Source organism: Lissotriton helveticus, chromosome 8 (assembly GCF_964261635.1).
Source record: "Lissotriton helveticus chromosome 8, aLisHel1.1, whole genome shotgun sequence".
Classification (NCBI taxonomy): Eukaryota; Metazoa; Chordata; class Amphibia; order Caudata; family Salamandridae; genus Lissotriton; species Lissotriton helveticus.
This window is the reverse complement of record NC_136069.1, coordinates 951,640,723-951,663,870: the sequence shown is the minus strand read 5'-3', so window position 1 is coordinate 951,663,870 and position 23,148 is coordinate 951,640,723. Positions and strand designations below refer to the sequence as shown.

General features: G+C 52.5%; 1 protein-coding gene across 1 annotated transcript in view; it reads right to left on the bottom strand.

Moving 5' to 3' along the window:
* Positions 1-23,148, bottom strand: part of POLA1 (DNA polymerase alpha 1, catalytic subunit) — a 1,864,208-nt gene that overhangs the window by 757,236 nt on the left and 1,083,824 nt on the right. The window contains exon 27 of the mRNA XM_078657805.1: positions 20,002-20,034. Coding sequence (XP_078513931.1) covers positions 20,002-20,034 — 33 coding nt within the window. The remainder of the gene's footprint in view (positions 1-20,001; positions 20,035-23,148) is intronic.

Genomic DNA, 23,148 nt, shown 5'->3' with positions numbered 1-23,148 from the left:
TTAGATAGGGCCCCCACTGCAGATGTTAAATAAGAAATGATGTTTTCCGAATGTCTCGCCACCTTCGGTTTTTTACCCCCAGCATCTGTACAGGTAGTGTTTTTTCGCTTACCCATGGTCAAGTCGGATGCAAGGGGGGAGGCCCGGCCCTGCCTCTTCCTGCCGATGACTGACAAAGACTGACCCGCCCTTGTCCCGGGCTTCTCCCGGCACCGCCCGTGCGCGTCCCGCGTGGCGGATACGCTCCGTTGCTTTGTAGCGCCTCCGTGCGCTGATGGTGACGTCACAGGTGCGACGCCGGGGCACCTGGGTGTTGGAGTCCGCTGGCCGTTGCCCTCACGGCGCGGTGGCGGACCCGGGAGCAAAATGGCGAGGCACTGGTGTGCTCGCGGTCCCTGGAAGCCGTTGCCCTCACGGCTGTGTCTCTTGCAGGTAGGTACCCCCACGGAGCTGTGCAAGCCCCGCTGCTTTGTAGCGCCTCCGTGCGCTGATGGTGACGTCACAGGTGCGACGCCGGGGCACCTGGGTGTTGGAGTCCGCTGGCCGTTGCCCTCACGGCACGGTGGCAGACCCGGGAGCAAAATGGCAAGGCGCTGGTGTGCTCGCGGTCCCTGGAAGCCGTTGCCCTCGCAGCTGTGTCTCTTGCAGGTAGGTACCTCCGCTGTGACCCCCCTGTCTGGACTCATTACACAGTTGAAGTCTTTTTGGCTCACTATAAAAATAGTCAGCTTCCTACAGGGCAGAAATAGCTGCAGGGCCAAAAGGTACAGACAGCATCCAGGATGGGTCTGCCAACAGTGAACTAATTGGAGGCTTCCTTGGATCCTTGTGACTCGGAGCACCAGAGGCAGTCAGAAGGATGCCGACAATTTACACCATGGCTTCTTTGAAAGCCTCTTCTTGTTGCTGTATCACCGATTGATTGAGGAACAAATGGTGCATCAGGGTGAGCCATGGAATTGGTTCCTCAATAGGTGACCGGAACCAAGAGGTACCTTGATGGCACTGAGACTTCCGTTCTTGAGTTGCAGGATGTCGAAGAATCTTGCTTAATTTTCTTGCGCTTCTGCTTCGATTTAGACTTACCTGAAGTCTTAGAGACTGAGGAAGATCTTTTGCAGGAATTGCCTCTAGAACAGGAGCAAGTACATATTCTCGGGTGGGACCGGGTCTTGCGCACCTTTCAACAGTGTCAAGCGACGTGGAGTTTGGCTCTGTGGTCCCTGATCTCCTGGGGGCTTTATCTGGCCACAGTCATAAGACCTTTAAGTGTCTGAGGATCCTAGACACCAAAGACATACATTTGCTTGTGACATTCCCTACAAGGCTGTAGTTTTTGGAGGCGACAGATTCACTTGAACACTGTGAAAAATTATTTGAGAATTCTGCAGTTCAATGTATTCATCAGACATCAATATACATTTCCAATGTAGCCATCTTTGGTAAACTGTAGAAAAGTTTTTTTGTTTTTAAATTGGAAATTTGTAAATCTCATCTACACATCTTGGGGATGTTGAAGCTAGCAGGAACACCAACTTCTGATTTACTTTGATTTATGGATTGGTACAAAACGGTCCAAAAATGAGTTGGCTAAGCACCACGTTCAGTATTAAGGTACAGGTAGCTTCATACTGGTGCCAAAGTGTTTCCACACAGAGTTGTCCACTTTAGTGGGGGAAGCAGCAGTCTGCATTTAGGAGGAATGGATGGCCAATGTAGTCAGGAGCCAGGCTTTGGAATTGAGGGACTTACGAGTGTGGTCTTTAAGACTTGGCTCTGCTTTCTCAAAGGAGAAGCCAGATGGCTCTTAAGAGTAATCACAGAGTAACAACCCAGCTACAGCAGACCAGTACACCAATAGTGTCTTGGTCGTACTGGCGCTATTAACACAAGAGTCAATGGTTCCTTCTTCGTTTCGCTAATACATTAGGGATGAGCGGAATGGACACAAAGTTCATGCAATGATGTTAAACCAAGTCATGAAAAATGGCTCCCGGCTGACAATGCCTGATGACATAACAACGGCATTTCTTGTTTGGTGGCAAAGAAGTTCACCTGGGACTGTCTCAAACACTTAATCTTGTGTAGCTGATGTTGATGCTGATCCATTTGGGTCAGTGGGCTAGGGAGTTGGCGAGGACCTCCAATTAATCGTTGCTGAAACAAAAGATGTATTCCACTGAGATACAAACTTTGGTCGGCATCCTAAGACAAGGTGTGAAATTATGAGCCACCTTGTATGAATGCGCATTGTGTTGTCTGTCCTTAGGAGCACGAATAGATGTTTCAACATGGCAGGAAAGCCTAAAGACCAAGTGAGAGAAGCCTTGGACTCTAGGGAAGTGCTTTTAAGTTGATGCACAAGTTACTACTTGTGTAACGATATATCTGTAAGAGACATTAGTTAGTGATAGATTCCTTACCTTAGAATATCCCCAGGCATCAGACTGGATCCGGAAAGTTTTGCGTAGCAGTACTCTTGCGCGTCGGTAGGCGTCGTCTGCGGCTCACCGTCCGTCGTCGGCGCCGTGATGAGGTCGTCGGAGTACTTAGACGCCGCCTCCGCGTGCTGACGTCAGTTCTTAGACACAGCTTTTCCGCGCCAGAAACGCAGAGCCATGCTAAAAACCAACACTGGTGCCATTGAAACTAGGCCCCTGAAGGGGATGACCTTAACCCTAGATATCGGTTCGCAGAACGGGGAGGATGGGTGGGTCGGTAAGGAATCTATCACTAACTAATGTCTCTTACAGATATATCGTTACACAAGTAGTAACTTGTGCATCTGAAAGAGACACGTTAGTGATAGATTCCTTACCTTAGAATAGATACCCCAGCAACACCAACCCCGGTGGTGGGTCTGCGAACCAATAATCCCACCAGAAAGTCCCAGAGGACGGAATGGCCAAAGAAGCCATCCCTCCGGACTTGACTGTCCAGGTAATAGTGTCTTGCAAACGTGTGCAGCGAGGCCCACGTAGCTGCCTGGCAAATGTCCTGCAAGGGCACTCCCCGGCCCAGGGCACCGAGAGATAGTCCGCTTGTGCACCGCTTTACCCTTCTTAGCGCCTACGTAACCAACAAAGAGTTGGTCATCCACCCGGAACTGGCGTGTGCGATCCAGATAGTAAGAGAGCGCACGTTTTGGGTTCAGAAGGTGGAGCCTCTCTTCCTCTTTCGAGGGATGCGGAGGCGGAAAGAAGGTGGGCAAGGTAATAGACTGCCCGATGTGGAAGGCCGTGACAACCTTGGGCAGAAAAGAGGGTCTTGTTCGCAACACAACCTTGTCCGGATGGACAGAGAGGAAAGGAGGTGTGGAAGAAATAGCCTAGAGCTCACTCACTCTCCTGGCAGAGATGATGGCAACCAGGAAGGCAGTCTTCAAAGTAAGAAGACGGAGAGGACAGTTATGGAGCGGCTCAAAGGGAGCACACATCAGGCAAGTAAGTACAAGGTTCAAGTCCCACTGGGGCATCACGAAAGGTACAGGGGGAAACATGTGAGTGATGCCCTTCAGAAAACGAGTTACAATAGGGGACTTAAACAAAGAAGGTTGATCAGGCAGCCTTAGAAAGGCTGAAAGGGCAGAAAGGTAGCCCTTGATAGTGCCCAGAGCAGAGCCCTGCTGGGCAAGGGAAAGAGGGAAGAGAAGAACCTCAGAAAGTGTGGCAGAAAGTGGATCCACAGCCTTTGCTGTGCACCATGCCACAAACTTATTCCACCTGCAAGCGTATACCGATTTTGTGGAGGGACGCCTGGCTGCCAGTATGACATTACAGACTTCAGGAGGCAAGTCAAATGGCCTCAACTGCCGCCGCTCAATCTCCAAGCATGGAGGTGGAGACTGGACAGGTTCGGGTGGAGGACCGTCCCCTGCTGCTGCGACAGAAGGTCCTCCTGAAGAGGCAGACGAACCGGGGATCGACTGACATACTGAGTAGCTCGGGATACCAGTACCTTCGAGCCCAGTCCGGAGCCACAAGGATGACTTGGGCCCGGTCGCGCTTGATCTTCTTCAGCACTCTGGGCAGAAGTGGTATAGGCGGAAAGGCGTACAACAGACCGCAACTCCACTCGCGACGAAAAGCGTCTCCGAGCGAGTGCCGCCTTGGAAATTCCAATGCGCATAACTGATGACATTGCGCGTTCTCTTCTATGGCGAATAGATCTAACCAAGGCTCTCCCTACTGCTGAAAGAGGCCGTGCCCCACGTCAGAGTTCAGACGCCATTCGTGATCCATCATGCACCGACGGCTGAGCTCGTCCGCGATGGCGTTCAGAGAACCTGCCAGGTGTTGAACCACCAGGGTCACGCCCTGATGTTCCAGCCACTGCCAGAGGCGCAGAGCCTCCTGGCAAAGGGTCCACGACCCCACCCCGCCCTGTTTGTTGCAGTACCACATGGCGGTGGTGTTGTCCGTGAACACCTGCACTACACTCCCCCGGACAGAGGGGAGGAACGCCTTCAGTGCTAGACGAACCGCCCGCAGCTCCAAAAGCTTGATATGGAGCCGGGACTCCGCTGGAGACCTGAGGCCTCTGATCTCCGCCTCTCCCATGTGGCCTCCTCATCCCTGGAGGGACGCGTCCGTCACAACTACGTGCTCTGGTTGGGGAAGGGAGAGGGATCTGCCGCTGACCCAATCGCGGTCCGTGAGCCACCACTGCAGCTGTCTCGCAGTGCCCTCCGAGATAAGGACATGGTCGGAGAGGTTGCCCTGATGCTGGGCCCACTGAAACTTCAGGTCCCACTGCAGAGCCCGCTTCCGCCACCGGGCGTGATGCACCAGAAGGATGCAGGATGCCATCAGTACCAGACGACGCAGCGTCAACCTGACCGAGATCCGGGATAAAGGCTGAAAGAGTGGAATCAGAGCCTGAATATCCCGAACCCGCTGTTCGGGTGGATAAACCCGAAACTGCGCCAATTCGAGAACCGCTCCGATGAAGAGGAGCTTCCGAGAGGGACACAGGTGTGACTTCGGCACATTGATGGAGAACCCCAGCTGGTGCAGGAGGTCTGCCGTTGTCTGGAGGTGGCTGACGACTGTCTGGGGCGAGACCGCCTTCAACAACCAGTCGTCGAGGTAGGGGAAGACTGAAACCCCTAACCTGCGCAGATGAGCTGCGACCACCGCCATCACCTTTGTGAACACCCGTGGGGCGCTGGTAATGCCGAAGGGGAGCACGGTAAACTGAAAGTGCTCGTGGCCAACCGTGAATCGCAGGTAGCGCCGGTGGGCCGGCAGGACGGGGATGTGGAAATAAGCGTCCTGCAAGTCCAACGCTACCATTCAGTCTCCTGGGTCCAGGGCAGCTAAGACCTGAGCCAGTGTCAGCATTTTGAACTTCTCCTTCCAGAGGAAGCCGTTGACATTCCGTAGGTCCAAGATAGGGCGCAGGCCCCCTTTGCCCTTCTTGGGTACCAGAAAGTAGTGGGAGTAGCAACCACACCCTACTTCTGGCTCAGGAATGCGCTCGATGGCCCCCTTGGCCAAGAGGGCCGTAACTTCCTCCTGCAGAAGTCGCAAATGATCCCCCGATACACGGTGGTATTGAGGTAGCATGGCTGGAGGAGTAGCCTCGAAGGGGAGGGAGTTGCCCATTCGGACGATTTGCAGCACCCACCTGTCCGATGTGACAGTGCGCCAGTGGAGGAGTTGATGGCGAACCCTGCCCCCCACTGGCGTCACATGGGCCTGAAAGCACAGACGGAGGGTTTTGCGGCGGATGCTGCGGGGGAGGGTGTGGACTAGCCTCGCCGTTTTCCACCGCCGCCACCGCGTTGGATGTTAGTCTGCGGTGCGTGGCTGGAAGCACATGGGGGGTGCCCCTTCCGTAGCCACGAAAGGAGCGAAAGGCACCCGTTTGCTGGCGCGGGGCAGAGAGGCCCAAGGACCTGGCCGTAGCCCTGGAGTCCTTAAAGCGCTCAAGCGCATGGTCTGCCTTGTCGCCAAAAAGGCGACTGCCATCAAACGGCATGTCCGTGAGTGTATTCTGGACATCGGCCGAGAAATTTACGGACCTCAACCAGGCGTGGCGACGAATCGCCACCGTCGTTGCCATCGCTCTGCCCAGTGAGTCGGTGGTATCCAGCCCACACCGGATAGAATACCGTGCTGCATCTCGGCCCTCCACAAGGGCCTGGCCGAGTTTAGCCCATACCTCCAACGGGCATTCTGGCAGCACGTCCGCGACCATATCCCACAGAGAGTGGGAGTAGCGGCCCAAGAGGCATGCGGTGTTGGAAGACCGCAGTCCCAGACTTAGGGAGGAGTATACCCTTTTGCCGTATTGCTCATACCTCTTGGATTCACGGTCAGGCGGAGCCGACGGGAATGCGGTCTGGGAATTTGAAGCCTGGATAACCAGGCTCTTACGGGTGGGGTGGGTGGACAGGAAACAAGGGTCGTAAGGGCCGGGCGGTGGCGTCTGGCCACGTTCCTATCTACAGGCGAACCTGTAGCGGCCTTGGACCAAGTGCCTAAAAGAACGTCGGTTAAGGCCTCATTAAACGGCAGCAGAGGCTCAGCCGAGCTTGACTGCGGTTTAACACCTTGAACGCTATGGGGATTTTTCTCCTGTGCTGGGATTCTACAGATACCACTTTACATGACGAGCTGGGCTCGTCATCAGCGTAGCAGGAGGCTACTGCATGACGAGCCCAGCTCGTCATGAGCGTCGAAGGGGTTAAGGACCTCAGTGAGGAGGTTAGTCCTCACGGCCGCGACGGGGAGCTCAAGGCCCAAGGCCTTGGCCGCCCGCGTCAACACCACACCGAAGGTTGCCCCCTCCCCCGTAGCCACGGTAGGAGGTGAGACAAAACAAGTGTCTGGCGAGGTGTCCAGACCACTGGCATCCCCAAGTCCACCTGTCCAGTCCTCCTGGGACTGACACTCACGTGTCAGAGGGTCCTCAGACCCCTCCCAATACTCCTCATCACCCATCTCCTGAAATTCAGGGGTGTCAAATGATGGGGCCGGTTCATTGAAGTAAAGCTCTCCAAACGGCGTTGAGAGCGGCGTACAGCGGCGCCGCTCCGGCGCCGGATCGAGGGAGGCATCTGGGACATCTGGGACGGCGCCGCCCGAGGGCGGCGCCGGAGGGGACACCTGAGGGACCAGCGCCGGGGAGGTCATAAGGTCAATCGGCGACGACCCGGATCCAGAAGCGGATCCAGTGGGGCCCTGCGGCACCTGGCCCGAAGGCACCGACGGCATCGGGGCCGAAGCACCCGCCGGCGTCGGGGCCGAAGCACCCGACCCGCTAGGGCCCCTAGACGGGTCCGCTGGGCCCGAAGGCGCCGCGGAGCCCGTCGGAGGAGTGAGGGACATCATGGCCATGAAGAAACGCTCGATCTCCTCCAGCGTCGCGTGCGGTCCAGGGACCGGAGGGTGTGGGACCGGACACGACTCCCGCGACTCCGACGGAGCCGCATGGGCGGTGTCACCCGAACCCCAGGCCGCGTCGTGCGAGCGTCAGGGGGAGTCGGAAGAGCGATGATGTCTCTTCGACTTCTTGTGCTTACCTGACGTTTCGAACCTGAGGAGTGATGTCGACTCCCGGAGCTATAATGACTCCGCTCCCGCGACCTGTCCCGTTGCCTCCGTCTGGACCGGGACCTTTCGCGGCGCGGGGCCGACTGCCGGAGTTCAAGTCGCTTGCGGGACCGCTCCCGCCTAGCTTTCGAAGTTAGGGCCCGGCAGTCGGAGCAGGTCTTGTCGTCATGGTCGACGTCGAGACAGTGGAGACCCCGGCGGTGAGGGTCGGTGACCGTCATCAGTCGGTCGCAGTCCTCACAGGGCTTAAAACCTGTCATCCCTACCGGCACCGTACGAAGACTCGAAAGTTGATCAAAAAGGATCGTAAAAAGTTTAGTCAAAAAATGACTAAGGTACCACTTTTTCCAGATCTGAGATGCTGGCGCGGAAAAAAGAAGAACTGACGTCAACACGCGGAGGTGGCATCTAAGTACTCCGACGACGTCATCACGGCACCCACGACGCCAACGACTGACGCGGAGCCGCAGACGACACCTATCGACGCACAAGGGTACTGCTACGCAAAAATATCCGGATCCAGTCTGACGCCTGGGGATATTCTAAGGTAAGGAATCCATCACTAACGTGTCTCTTTCAGATGTCCAGATTCTGTCATCCAGCCACTAGGTGACACTCACAAAGGTTCTGTGAGGTTTCATCTTTATACCAGTATATATCAGAACACTTTACAACCCATTGAATTCACAGCTCCACATCACAGTCCAGTCAGTTTCTCCACAGCACTTTCCTGTTTCGTCATGCTATTTTTTGGATAGAAAGAAATACAAGGACTGCCTAGACATCATTCTTGCGGTGGACCTTCGTTCTCTATATTGGTTCCTGGATCCTACGGCTATTCTGATCCTTTCGTGCCTGCATTATGGATTTTTCTCTTATGCAGCACAGTTCAACGCTGAGCTCCAGGCATTCTTGTTTCCCTTCTTGTACATTCTGGTTTTCCTGGTATTTCTATTTTCATGTCTCAGAGCAGTCTTCCTTTCTTTTGTGGTTCCCTGATTCCTACCACTTGGGTAAGTACTCACACTTGGCTCTCTCCCCGCACCCATGCTCCTTCCCTGATCTTCCAGCTATTTCTTACCTGTAAGCTTAGTGTACAGTAACTCACAACAGACCTTGCTGCCGAGGCTCCTTGTGATCCAACTCTGTTCGGCTGCTCTGCTTCCAGGCTTGCTCTTTAATTCAGAGTGCTTATGTTTCCCTCATATATTTTTCCCCATTTTCCTGTTTTTGCTCTTAGTCTAATCATTTTCTAGGTCTGGTAAAGCCACAGGGGAGCACGGTAAACTGAAGATTTTCTTGGCCAACCGTGAACCACAAGTAACGCCAGTGGGCCGGCAGGACAGGGATTTGAAAATAGGCGTCCCTCAAGTCCAACATTACCATCCAGTCTCTAGGGTCGAGAGCAGACAGGACCTGAGCGAGCGTCAACATTTTAAATTTATCCTTCAGGAGGAAGCAGTTGAAGTTCCTGAGATCTAAGATAGGAGGCAGGCCTTTGTCCTTCTTGGGCACTAGAAAGTAGTGGGAATAGCAACCACAACCTACTTCTGGAACAGGAACGTGCTTGATGATTACCATGGCGAAGAGTGCCAAAAGATATATCTGTAAGAAACAGTAGTTAGTATTAGATTCCTTACCTTAGAATAACCCCAGGCGTCAGTCTGGATCCGGAAACTTTTGCGTAGCAGTACCCCTGCGCGTCGGTAGGCGTCGTCTGCAGGCTTCCCCTGCGGCTCCGCGTCCGTCGTTGGCGTCGTGCGCCGTGATGACGTCGCCGGAGTATATAGACGCCGCCTCCGCGCGCTGACGTCAGTTCTTTGTACACAGCTTTTCCGCACCAGAACACGCAGAGCCATGTGAGAACCAACACTGGTGGCATGTGAAACTAGGGCCCTGAAAGGGATGTCCTTAACCCTAGGTATCAGTTCGCAGAACGGGGAGGATGGGTGGGGCGGTAAGGAATCTAATACTAACTACTGTTTCTTACAGATATATCGTTACCGAAGGTAAGTAACTTGTTCATCTGAAAGAAACAGGTTAGTATTAGATTCCTTACCTTAGAATAGATACCCCAGCAATACTAACCCCGGTGGTGGGTCTGCAAACCAATACAATCCTACACCAGAAAGTCCTGGAGGACCGAACGGCCAAAGAAGCCATCCCTCCGGACTTGACTGTCCAGGCAGTAGTGCCTCGCAAAGGTGTGCAGCGAGGCCCACGTAGCCGCCTGGCAAATGTCCTGCAAAGGGACTCCCCGGCCCAGGGCAGTAGTAGCCGCCGTGGCCCGAGTGGAATGGGCCCTCAGCCCAACAGGAGGCTCCTTCCGAGCCAAAGAGTAGCACGCTTTGATGCACAGAACGACCCACCGAGAGATGGTCCGTTTATGTACCGCCCGTCCTTTCTTCGCACCCATGTAGCCAACAAACAGTTGGTCATCCACCCGGAACTGGCGTGTGCGATCCATATAAAATGAAAGCGCACGTTTTGGGTCCAGACGATGGAGCCGCTCTTCATCCTTTGAAGGATGCGGAGGCGGGAAGAAGGAGGGTAAGGTGATGGACTGCCCGATGTGAAAAGCAGAGACTACTTTGGGCAGGAAAGAAGGTCTAGTTCTCAGAACCACCTTGTCTGGATGAATTGACATGAAAGGAGGTTTGACAGAAAGAGCCTGGAGCTCACTCACCCTCCTGGCAGAGGTGATGGCAACCAGGAAGGCCGTCTTTAAAGTCAGGAGACGGAGAGGACAGGAATGAAGTGGCTCAAAGGGAGCGCACATCAAGAAAGTCAGAACCAGGTTCAAGTCCCACTGAGGCATCACGAACGGAACAGGTGGATACATGTGCGTGATGCCCTTCAAGAATCTTGTTACAATAGGGGACCGGAACAAAGAAGGTTGATCAGGCAGTCTTAGAAAGGCCGAAAGGGCAGAAAGGTAGCCCTTGATAGTGCCCAGAGCAGAGCCCTGCTGGGCAAGAGAGAGAAGAAAGAGGAGAACCTCGGAAAGAGGGGCAGAGAGAGGGTCCACAGCCTTTGCTGTGCACCATGCCACAAATCTGTTCCACCGGCAGGCGTATACCGACTTTGTGGAGGGACGCCTGCTGCCAGAATTACTTCACAAACCTCAGGAGGCAAGTCAAATGGCCTCAACTGTCGCCTCTCAATCTCCACGCATGGAGGTGGAGACTGGACAGGTTCGGGTGGAGGACCGTCCCCTGCTGCTGCGACAGAAGGTCCTCCTGAAGGGGCAGGCGGATCGAGGGACCGACTGACATGCTGAGTAGCTCGGGATACCAGTACCTTCGAGCCCAGTCCGGAGCCACAAGGATAACTTGGGCCCGGTCGCGCCTGATCTTCTTCAGCACTCTGGGCAGAAGTGGTATAGGCGGAAAGGCGTACAATAGACCGCAACTCCACTCGCACCGAAAGGCGTCGCCGAGCGAGTGCCGTCTTGGAAACTCCAACGCGCAGAACTGATGACATTGCGCGTTCTCTTCTGTGGCGAATAGATCTAACCAAGGCTCTCCCCAATGCAGAAAGAGGCCTTTCGCCACGTCCGAGTTCAGACGCCATTCGTGATCCACCGAGCACCGACGGCTGAGTTCGTCCGCCCTGGCGTTCAGAGAACCTGCCAGGTGTTGAACCGTCAGAGTCACGCTCTGACGTTCCAGCCATTGCCAGAGACGCAGAGCCTCCTGGCAAAGGGTCCACGACCCCACTCCGCCCTGCTTGTTGCAGTACCACATGGCGGTGGTGTTGTCCGTGAACACCTGCACTACACTCCCGTTGACAAAGGGGAGGAATGCCTTCAGTGCTAGGCGAATCGCCCGCAGCTCCAACATGTTGATATGGAGCCGGGACTCCGCCGGAGACCAGATGCCTCTGATCTCCGCCTCTCCCAGGTGGCCTCCCCAGCCCTGGAGGGACGCGTCCGTCACAACTACGTGCTCCGGTTGGGGAAGGGAGAGGGATCTGCCTCTGACCCAATCGCGGTCCGTAAGCCACCACTGCAACTGTTTTGCAGTGCCCTCCGAGATCAGGACATGGTCGGATAGGTTGCCTTGATGCTGGTCCCACTGAAACTTCCGGTCCCACTGCAGAGCCCGCATCCGCCACCGGGCGTGATGCACCAGAAGGATGCAGGAAGCCATCAGCCCCAGCAGCCGCAGCGTCAACCTGACCGAAACCCGGGATAACGGCTGGAAGATCGGAATCAGAGCCTGTATATCCCGGACCCGCCGTTCCGGAGGATAAACCCGAAACTGCGCCCAGTCGAGAACCGCTCCGACGAAAAGGAGCTTTTGAGAGGGACACAGGTGTGATTTCGGCACATTGATGGAAAACCCCAGCTCGTGCAGGAGGTCTGCCGTCATCTGAAGGTGGTGGACGACTGTTTGGGGCGAGCCCGCCTTCAACAACCAGTCGTCGAGGTAGGGGAAGACTGAAACCCCCAACCGGCGCAGATGAGCTGCGACCACCGCCATCACTTTCGTGAACACCCGTGGGGCGCTGGTAAGGCCGAATGGGAGCACGATAAACTGAAAGTGCTCGTGGCCTACCGTGAACCGCAGGTAACGCCGGTGGGCCGGCAGGACGGGGATGTGAAAATACGCATCCTGCAAGTCCAACGCCACCATCCAGTCTTGTGGGTCTAGAGCAGCCAAGACCTGAGCCAAAGTCAACATCTTGAACTTCTTCTTCCGGAGGAAGCCGTTGACGTTCCGAAGGTCCAAGATAGGACGTAAGTCCCCCTTGTCCTTCTTGGGTACCAGAAAGTAGTGGGAATAGCAACCACACCCTACTTCTGGCCCAGGAACGCGCTCGATGGCCCCCTTGGCCAAGAGGGCCGTAACTTCCTCCTGCAGAAGTGTCAAGTGGTCCCCCGACACACGGTGGTTCTGCGGTGGCATGGCTGGAGGAGTGCTCTCGAAGGGGAGGGAGTAGCCCCTTCGGACGAGCTGCAGCACCCACCGTTCCGATGTGATGGTGCGCCAGCGGGAGTGGTGATGGCGAACCCTGCCACCCACTGGCGTCACATGGGCCTGAAAGCTCGGACTAGGAGGATTTGGAGGCTGATGCTGCTGGGGGAGGTGTGGTCTGACCTCGCCGTTGTCCCCGACCGCCTCCACGGCGGAAGCCACGGCCGCCACCGCGTTGAGAAGTGTTCTGCGGTGCGTGGCTGGCAGCACGTGTGGGACCGCCCCTTCCGTGGCCACGAAAGGAGCGAAACGAACCAGTTTGCTGGCGCTGGGTCGAGAGACCCAAGGACTTGGCCGTGACCCTGGAGTCCTTGAAGCGCTCCAGCGCGTGGTCCGCTTTGTCGCCAAACAGGCGACTGCCATCGAACGGCATGTCCATCAAAGTATTTTGGACATCCGGCGAAAAGTTGGCGGATCTCAGCCAGGCGTGGCGACGAATCGCCACCGTCGTGGACATCGCTCTGCCTAGCGAGTCGGTCGTATCGAGACCACACCTGATGGAATATCGTGCTGCGTCTCGGCCTTCAATCATAGCCTGACCGAGCTTTGCCCGTACCTCCTGCGGGCATTGTGGCAGACACTCCGCGACCGTATCCCACGGAGAGTGGGTGTAGCGGCCCAAGAGGCATGCGGTGTTGCAAGACCGCAGTCCCAGACTCAGGGACGAGAAGACCTTCTTCCCATACTGGTCGTACCTCTTAGATTCCCGGTCGGGCGGGGCCGACGGGAATGCGGTTTGGGAAGTCGAGGCCTGGATCACCAGACTCTCAGGGGTGGGATGGGTGGACAGGAACTTGGGGTCATCCGGACACGGACGGTGGCGTCTGGCCACGTTCCTATCAACAGGCGAACCTGAAGCGGGCCTGGACCACGTGCCCAAAAGAACGTCTGTCAAGGCTTCGTTGAACGGCAGCAGAGGCTCCTGTGGGCATGACTGCGGTTTGAAGACCTCAGTGAGGATGTTAGGCCTCACGACCGCGACGGGGAGCTCAAGTCGTAAGGCCTTGGCAGCCCTCATCAACACCACTGAATAAGCAGCCCCAGCCTCCGAGGCCACAGTAGGAGGCGAGACAAAACCAGGGTTAGGAGAATCGTCCAGACCACTGGCATCACCCAAGTCACCTGTCCAGTCCACGTCGTACTGACACTCGCGTGACAGAGGGTCCTCAGACCCCTCCCAACCCTCTCCATAATCTGCATCCTCACCATATTCGGAGTCAATGATGTAGACCGGCTCCTCGGGGTCAATGGGCCCCATCGGCGCCGGACTCGGCGTCGGACGACGCCGGTCCGACTCCGCGTCCGGAGTATGAGAGGGAATGGGGGTGGCGCCGCCCGGAGCCGGAGTCCCGGCGCCGCGCGGAGGCAGCACCATGGGTTGCCCCGATGGAATCGGCGCCGGAGAGGCCGGTGGACCAGCCGGCGTCGACCCTGAAGGGCCCAGCAGCGCCGGGGCCGGAGCCGCCGGCGGCGCCGGAGCACCCGACGGCGTCGGGGCAGGAGCACCCGAACCGCTCGGGCGCCCGGACGGGACCACCGGGCCCGCAGGCGCCGTAGGCCCCGTCGGAGGAGACAGCGCCCTCATGGCCATGAGGAACTCCTCTATCTCCTCGCGCGACGCGCCTTGCCCAGGGACCGTCGGGTATGGAGCAGGCAGCGCCGGCGACCCACGCGGAGCCGCGGGGGTGGGGCCACCCGAACCCCCGGCCGCATCGCGCGAGCGTCGGTGGGAGTCGGGGGTACGATGACGACGCCCCGACTTCTTGTGCCTCTTACCTGAGGAACCAGAGGAATGGTGACGACTTCCGGAGCGCTCGTGGTGGCTCCGCGACCGCTCCCTCGACCTCCGGCCGGACCGGGACCGCTCCTGACGCGGGGCCGACAACCGGAGCTCGAGTAGCTTGCGGGACCGCTCCCGTCTAGCCTTACTCGTCAAGGCCCGGCAGTCTACGCAGGACTCCACGTCGTGGTCCGCGCCCAGGCACCGGAGGCAGAGTCGGTGGTGGTCCGTGACCGACATCGTGCGGTCACACCCGTCACAATTCTTAAACCCGGGCATCCTATCGGCACCTTAGAGTTAGAAAGAATCAAAAAAAACTTTGGTCAAAAGACCGGAGTACTGCTCTTCGGATCTGCGCTAACTGGCGCGGAAAAAAGAAGAACTGACGTCAGCGCGCGGAGGCGGCGTCTATATACTCCGGCGACGTCATCACGGCGCACGACGCCGACGACGGACGCGGACGCGGAGCCGCAGGGGACGCCTGCAGACGACGCCTACCGACGCGCAGGGGTACTGCAACGCAAAAGTTTCCGGATCCAGACTGACGCCTGGGGTTATTCTAAGGTAAGGAATCTAATACTAACCTGTTTCTTTCAGATCTTCCTGTTGGAGAAGGGCCAAATAATCTTCAGACATATGATGGTAATGAGGTGGCATAGATCGAAGGGGAGGGAGTAGTCCCTTCGGACTACTTGCAAAACCTGCATGTCCGACATGATGGTGTGCCATTGGGGGAGGTGATGGTGAATCCTCCCGCCCACTTGCGTTTGGTGGTCCTGAAAGGTCAAACTAGGAAGGTTTGGAGGCTGCTGCAGGGGGGGCTATGGTGGACTGGCCCGCATACTGGCCCCAGAACCACGGTGGTGGTTCCCACGTCCCCGGCCACACAGAGGCTTAAGAGCTTGCGCTGGCCTGTGGTTCTGTGCAGGACGGGGCACCCCTTCCGTAGCCACAAAGGGAGCGAAAAGCAGACTGCGCAGGGCGGGTGGTGGAGAGGCCCAAGGACCTGCCCATAGCCAGAGAGTCCTTAAATCGCTCCAAGGCGTTGTCTGCCTTGTCGCTGAATAGGCACAGCCATCAAAGAGCATGTCCATAAGAGTGAATTGGACATGCCCTTAAAAATCGCCCTCAACCAGGCATAGCGTCGAAGGGCTACCGTCGTGGAAATCGTCCTGCCTAGTGAGTCAGTGGTATCTAGCCCACAGCAGATGGTAAACGTTGCTGCGTCTCTCCCTTCGGTGACTGAACGGTAGAGTACGGGCCGGGCCTCTTCCGGGCACTGGGGCAGCATTTGCGCCACCGCATCCCACACTGAGTGGGTGTAACAGCCCAACAGACATGCAGTGTTTACCAACCGTAGTCCCAAGCTGGAGGAAGAAAACATCTTCCCAAGAGGGTCCAGCTTTTTGGATTTCTTATCAGGTGGTGCGTTAGTGAATGCTCCTTTGGAGGTGGGGGTTTGGACCACCAAGCTCTCAGGGGTGGGGTGTTGATAGAGGAAAGTGGGGTCGCCCGGAGCCGGACGGAGGCGTCTGGCAATTATCCTATCCATAGGAGCCCCTGTGTTGGGCCTGGACCAGGTGCCTAAAAGGATGTCTGTCTGGGCTTAATTAAACGGTAGCAGGGGCTCCGAGGAGCTCGCTGCTGGTTGAAGCACCTCTGTCAGGAGGTTAGACCTAACTGTCACCGTAGGTAGCTCGAGGTTGAGAACCTCTGCATAAGACACTCCCTCATCCGTAGCCACAGTAGGAGGAGACAAGATGCCAATGTCTGGTGATGTATCCAGACCACTGGCTTCCCCCAGTTCCTCTTTCCAGTCCAGTTCATAGCCCAACTGGTCAGTTAGAGGGTCTCCAGACCCTTCCCAGCCCTCCTCACCCTCCTCTATCTGCCAATATGGTCTCAATGAGCCAGGGTAGAACAGGGGCACAAAACTACCTGTTGACACCGGTCCGGCTCCATATCTACCTCGAGGTGGAGGCCAGGGTCGACGCAGACTGGAGACACAACCAGCGTCTGCTGCGGATGTGGTGCGGTGGATTCGGTGCCCGGGGAGGTGTAATGAGGTTGACCGGCGCCGATCCAGATCTATGCCTGGAACCAAGGGAACCCTGCGGTGCCAGGGCTGGAGCCATCGGCGTCGAAGGCCCAGCTCCCCCAGCTGAATCTGCGGGGCCCACAGGGTGCCGGCGGAGTCGGGCTGCCCAAATCTCAAAATTGGTGAAGCTGGGCAGGGGCCGATCAGAGTCCAGGGAAGGGAGGGAAACCCGGAGTCGACCCTTCCTGCTCCGCAAGCGGAGCGGCGGGAGGGGCAACACCTGCATTCCTCATCACGTGGGCCAACAGATGGGGAGAAGTCGAAGAGTGACAATGCTTCTTTGACTTACCTGACCTGAGTGCAAAGACTTGGAAGAAGAATGATGATGACTCCGCGACCGGAACCTCGTACGACGCGGAGCCGACTGCCGGGCCTCAAGAAGCTTTCGGAACCGCTCCCGCAAAGACTTCGGATTCTTGATCTGGCAGTCTGAGCACAACTTGGGGTCATGGTCACGCTCCAAACAAAACAGGCAAACAGGGTGTGGATCCGTCACCGACATCAGTTGGCTACAGGAACCGCAAGCCTTGAAGCCGGGCATCCCTGACGTGCTCTAGGAGTCGAAAACTCGAAAGCTGTATCAACAAAAGTCGGAAAAGGGTCAGTCAAAAAGCGAATGGAGGTCCACTCTCTCCGGATCTGCGCTGGCTGGGGCGGAAAAAGAAAGAACTGATGTCAGCGCGCGAGTGCGGCGTCTATGTAGCTACTGCAAGGTCATCCCGGCAACCACAACACCAGCGACTAACGTGGTGCCGACCAACGCCACCTTTCGACGCGCAGGGTTACTGATGATGAAAAACTTTCCAGATCCAGTTTGACGCCTGGGGTTAATTCTAAGATAAGGAATCTATAACTAACTGATTCTTTCAGATACCAAAGTCACTAGCCCCTCTAAATACATACTTCATACCTTTAAACCAGTTGTGATCACTTAACTTTGACACTTCGATTTATAGGGATGACTTCAACTATGAACACGGTTGGCTGACTAGCAACTCTGATCTAATTGCCAAATCACTACTTGATGGTATACACAATATTGAGAAGCAAAGAAGCATCGAATAATGGTAAGCATAACTGTTAATGGACTTTGACTACTTCTCTAAAATTAAGTCAACTAAGTTGAGATCAAATAAATGAAATACATTCTAAAATGTAAGGTCCCATCGCTTCTGTATAGGACAATTTAATCACCACAAGGGAAGGGGTAGTGCCACAAAATGTTCTTCCATGTTTACTAATTTTCTCTTCAAGCCTGCCAGAGTCTCTCCATCTGGAAGTGCTTTAGCAGGTGTAACAGGAAGGACTTTCTGTTGCAGCAGATATTCATTAGCTTCAAAAACATGCTTCAGGGGTGGTTAATTCCTACCGTTAGCACATGTGGAATGTCTCTGATCTTTTATAGAGGCAACCAATTTATCAATTGGAGTTCTTTCCTATTGGAGTCAGCCTAGGATGGAAAATGACCAGTTTTTCGAAGTCTTCACTGGTAACGGCACCCTTTTGGAGAGGTCTGCACAGTAGGAACAGAAATCAAAGACTTTGCATAATGGGCCACTAGGTCCGGTCATAGCTGCACCAACTCCTTGGGATTTGGTCTGTACACAATACAGCTTCGCCAGAGCTTTACACTTTTTGTGCCACTTCAAGTTGAAGAGCTGACAATTGTGAAACAATCATTTTCAGTTCCCCACCAAGCAATTCACTTTTAAGCAAATGTGAAATCCCTTCAGAGATTATTCTATAACCCTGGGGAAGTTCGCATATGTAGAGTCAATAGACACTATCACAGTATGGAGAATGTACAACTCAGACAGTAAATGGAGTAAAATATGAGTGGAGACTTGCAAATAAGGGATCAGAATGTGTTAAATTCACTCAACAAACCCCACTGTAGGGGGGGGGGGGCATTCTATATATAAAAATATTTTCCAGACCAATTTAAAATTAAAAAATAAGCTTTTGTAGCTCATATAAACGTTTTTCCTTCACTTTACTAGTTTGGTTCTACTTCACTAAATTTTACTGCTAAACTTGCGTTCTCAACATCACACAATAGGCCTGAATTCCCTTCTTTCCAACAATGTTGTTTAAGATTATTCCACCTAAGTATACATGTAGTACGTGAGTAAATTACAGAACGCGGATGCACTGCGGGCAGGGCCGGACTGGGAACGCAAACCAGCCCTGCCAAACCGGCTCCCTGAACCAAAAATGTCCCCCACCCTTTCCGCCCATGGGGGAAACGCCCAGTGCCCGCTACGGCCAGTCTGGCCCTGACTACAGGCTATAGTGTAATTGTTCACCCTGCCCAGACCCGCTACAAATAAGAATTATCAGAAAGCCATTACAAGTCAAGGCCATACGCACGTTGGAGCCTGATTTACTCCTAACAATTAGGTCAATAGTCCTCAATAACAAAGCCAAAAAGTCCGGCATGAAAAGCCTGCAATTTCTATTAATTGATTTCCCCAAAGGTTTTAAAAATTATTTAAAAAAATGTAGATGCCACCATGTAAGGGGGGCATGCACTTTTGCACAAAAATTACCCATCACAAAAATGAAGAAAAAAAACATGAAATGAAAGGAGAGATTGATCCACATGACCAGGGTATTTTTAAGCAAAAAGTGTGCAAGCATTGTCATTGCAGTGAGAGCCAATGGTGAAAGTGGGCTGCCCCACTACCTCATTGTATATGCTATGCTGAACGAAGCAAAATATGAATGACACTTCACTCGACCAACGTACAAAAAGGTGTGACCGAGCACATGTAATATGATGTACTTTTTATCATGAATTTTATGAAAACATGAGGCACAGAAACGACTGAAGCGGTCTCTAGGCCAGACCTAAAAGCTGAAGTAACTGATGTGCAGGATCTAGCACGGTGCTTCCACCGGTACAGTTGTGCTACTAAGTACAGATCGATTCTGTATGCGGCCATAAGGACAATAATTGTTACTCCTTGATCTCAAGAGGTTTTTCAAGGTAAAAAGTTACATTACATAGTGTATCAAAAATGAACGAAATGAGATTTCATCTGCTTAATACTACTACCACGGACCATTAAAGTTGCCTATATACTCCTTAAAAGCGCATTTTTCTCCTAACTTCCAAAATACAATGTAACCTTCCAATTCTCAGTGTTAACTGGAACTGTAGTAGAAAAGCAGAAGCAACACCCCCTCCCTCTCCCTTCGACTGAAACTTAGCGAAGTATCGCGCACTGGAAAGCATTCAGTAGAAAACGAAAGGTGCCAGGAAAACAATCATAATAAACACAACAGTAAAGCCTATACAATACCGCACAAGTGAGAGTAAAGTCTAATTAGCACTGCTGCTAATTTGCTAGAAACACCAGCAGACCGACTTCAAGCAGCGCGGCATCATATCTGCCTTGGGAAAAGAATGAAGTTATAACCCCATTAGAAAGGATTACACCGCCACGCAAGGCAACCATGGAGAAATGTTTTCTCCTGTGTTTGGGTTGCTATTTACGCCCATACCGAAACTTCACCAGGTGTGGTCTGCTTCCCTTCATCTCATTCATTTTGGTAGGGCTTGAAAACAAGCAACTTGCTTACCTTCTGTGCCATATCGCGAGTATGTAGCAGAATCTAAAAAAAAAAAAAAAAAGACAAAAAGGAAGTAATTTAGAGCCAACAATGACGGTCATGGCGACACTGATTGCAACAACACTTAATTTTTCCTTCCAGGAGACGGCCACCTTTCTTAGTTGCCACAATAAAATCACACAATATTTTAGATAAAAAATATAACTAAAATTGGAGTGAAATACCTGCATGTATTTTTGTATTGTCAAACAAGTAGACAAGAACACGTTTTATTCAAAGCTAATATATTGAAATGGTCTACACAAAATTTGACAAAATGAGAACAGATTCCACAAGCGATTGCAAGTCTTGTAATGAGAAAAGTAGAGGGGTATATTTTATGTTGCACCTTCTATAAACATTTCAATTTTCGAATTACATTAACACCCACATCTCTACAAAAACACAAATCTGCAAGTTCAAAATATATTCTTTTCCTAAGAAAAACAAGCATTCGCAATGCAATAGGTCTCGCATTTGTGAAAGTTAGAGTTATTGGTGTTGTAAGTGATAACGTACCTATATGTTTTGGTTTGGAGTGGATGTATGTGGTGTGGAATAGAAATATGTGGGTTGGATTGTAATTGTTATTTGTGGAATTGTGTGGTGTGGATTGGGTTTGTGTAGTGGAATTATGTGGCATGGTGTGCAGTGGGATTAGGTGGATAGTAATTATGCGTTATTGAGTTTCCTGGAATTATGTAAAGTGGGATTGTGTGTTATGGAGTGTAATTAAGTAGAATGGTATTTTGTGGCTGGATGTGAATTTCCGTGTTTTGGATTGGATATATGAGGTGTGTTGTGCAATTGTGTCGAATTTTGGGTTTGTAGTTGAATTATGTGGTCTGGAATGGAAATGTGTAGAGTAGAATTGTGTAGTGTGGAAGTGTGTGCCGTTTAGTGTAATTATGCGGATTGAAATGATGTGGTACTGTGTGGAGTGTATTTGTGTGGATTGCGTTACCAAGTTTGAAAATGATGAAACAATTACAAAGAAAGTCGGTCTTTCATTGTGCAAACATTCACAACAAAAACACACAAAAAACATGTTGCTTCCACTAAAAAATGTCGGAAAGGCACAAACAACTAATATCTGTGAGATATGGGAGACTGAGAAGAGGTCTTCACATTCTGCGAGGTGGAGGAAGGGGCATACATTGCATTACACCACTGTGTACATTGAAACTTAAACCTCAATGAAAAGTTGACGAGCGCATGAAAGAGGTATTTTGGGAAGCTAGAGCCTATAATTATTTTTCCATTTCATCGTTAATGCTGGTTGATTGTGAAACTGGACGTGCTGCTTTATCGCGAGGTTATTTAACCGTTTTCCTCACAACCACTGAAAGTGCATGGTTGTTGGCGATCTGTTTTTACACTGCAAAGGTATTTGAGGCTTTGCATGAGTAACAGGAATCCTTAAGCAAAGACTGCAAACCGTTGACGGGTATGATTTGCACTTTCCAGAGTTTATTATCATAAAAAAAATTGTTTTTAGCGCCCTTTTCCCTGCTTTGTGTTTTAATATCACTGCAAAAAAGATGAGCTAACTAAAGCGGGTATTGGAGAGGTGTTGTAACACAACATACGCCACAGGTATTTTATACTAATGTAAATGGTATAATTTAATAGTAAAATGTGCCACATACATTCTTCCAAGGTAGCATTCCCGAAAAGTTTCATTTGCCTAAGCACCACAGTTCTGAAAATATTTGCCAATTTCTAAAAGCATTTTGCATTCAGTAAGTGTGATCTTTGAGGTTTACCAAGTCTGGCTTTAACTGAACCACGCTGTATTATTGGACTTGTAGTTTTGGCTTCCCTTGGTAGGCCCACCTCTCCTAACCAAATGGGAGCAGTTCGCTAAAACATTGGGACTGAATGCAAGCTGTCCACAGAATGTGTCCCTGTGACTTACTTCTTCAAGGCCATGCCAGTATTTCAAAGTAGAGCCTCTGCCCAAAGCCCGACAGTCTTTCTGAGGAACTGGACTAGCGTGACTGACTAGATCACAGCCCTACCTGCCTTTATGAGGTGCCAGCCTGCTGCGTAATAGTCTTTTCCCTGTAAGCAGATGGCGTCCTGCCCTGGAAGGTCTTGGCCGCGTGAATGTTTATTTAAATAATCACAAACGCTAATTACAATTCCTTATAACTTACGGTGAAAGGGAAAGTTTGTTTGTCAGCAGGAGGCAAGCAACCATGATATTAAGAAAAAAATGGCTGCACGATCAGTTTTTGCCGAAACATTTTCAGGAATTTCCTATCCAGCCTCAGCTCACCCAAGTACCAGTCAAAGCCTTCAGCAGATCGCATTGTAAAGGCCTTTCTGCCAAAAAAACAACAACAAAAACGCTTCATCTCCAGGCAGAAGAAATGATAGAGAAACTAAACTCCCGAGTCCCTCCATGCAACACACAGAGAGCTAGCTCATTACATCAGCCAAAAGTACTACACTATCAGTGAATCCATCAGCACAAGCAGAACACTGTTCAAGCACTGCATCAACCCCCGCCAGACCCACCTAATCCTCACTCCACAGAAAAGGAAAATGCCATCAATTTCTTCTTCAGTGAAAACATACAGAACTAACAGGACAGGCAATACCGAGCCGGCTTCATGTCATTCACCTACCCCTTACTATAGAGTCTTGCGAATGGTCGGCCTTCAAATCCCTATTTCTTAAAGATCTGGCTAACATACTCAATTCACTCGAAGCCACTTCCTTATGAAGATGTCTTACCATTGTCCTTCGTCAAAGCTCTCTGGTGATGCTATCTTGCAACTTATTACCATTGTTAATGCGTCACTCAAACAAGGCATCTTCCACAAGCTCTCAAGACCTGACAGATCCTCCCACTCCTAAAGAAACGCACACTAGATCCCGATGACCTCACCAACTACTGGCCTATCAATCCCCTATCATTTATTGCCAATATCATTGAAAAAGTAGTCTATGTTCAACTCCATGACCACATCAATGCGAACCATCAACTTCACAATGTTAAGGAAAGTATAAAATACAAAGAAATCTCACCACCACAGACATCAGTAGAGAGTGGTGCAGAACTATACGTAGTTAAAGAGCAGCACAAGCCTAAGCTTCACAAGGAAGGAC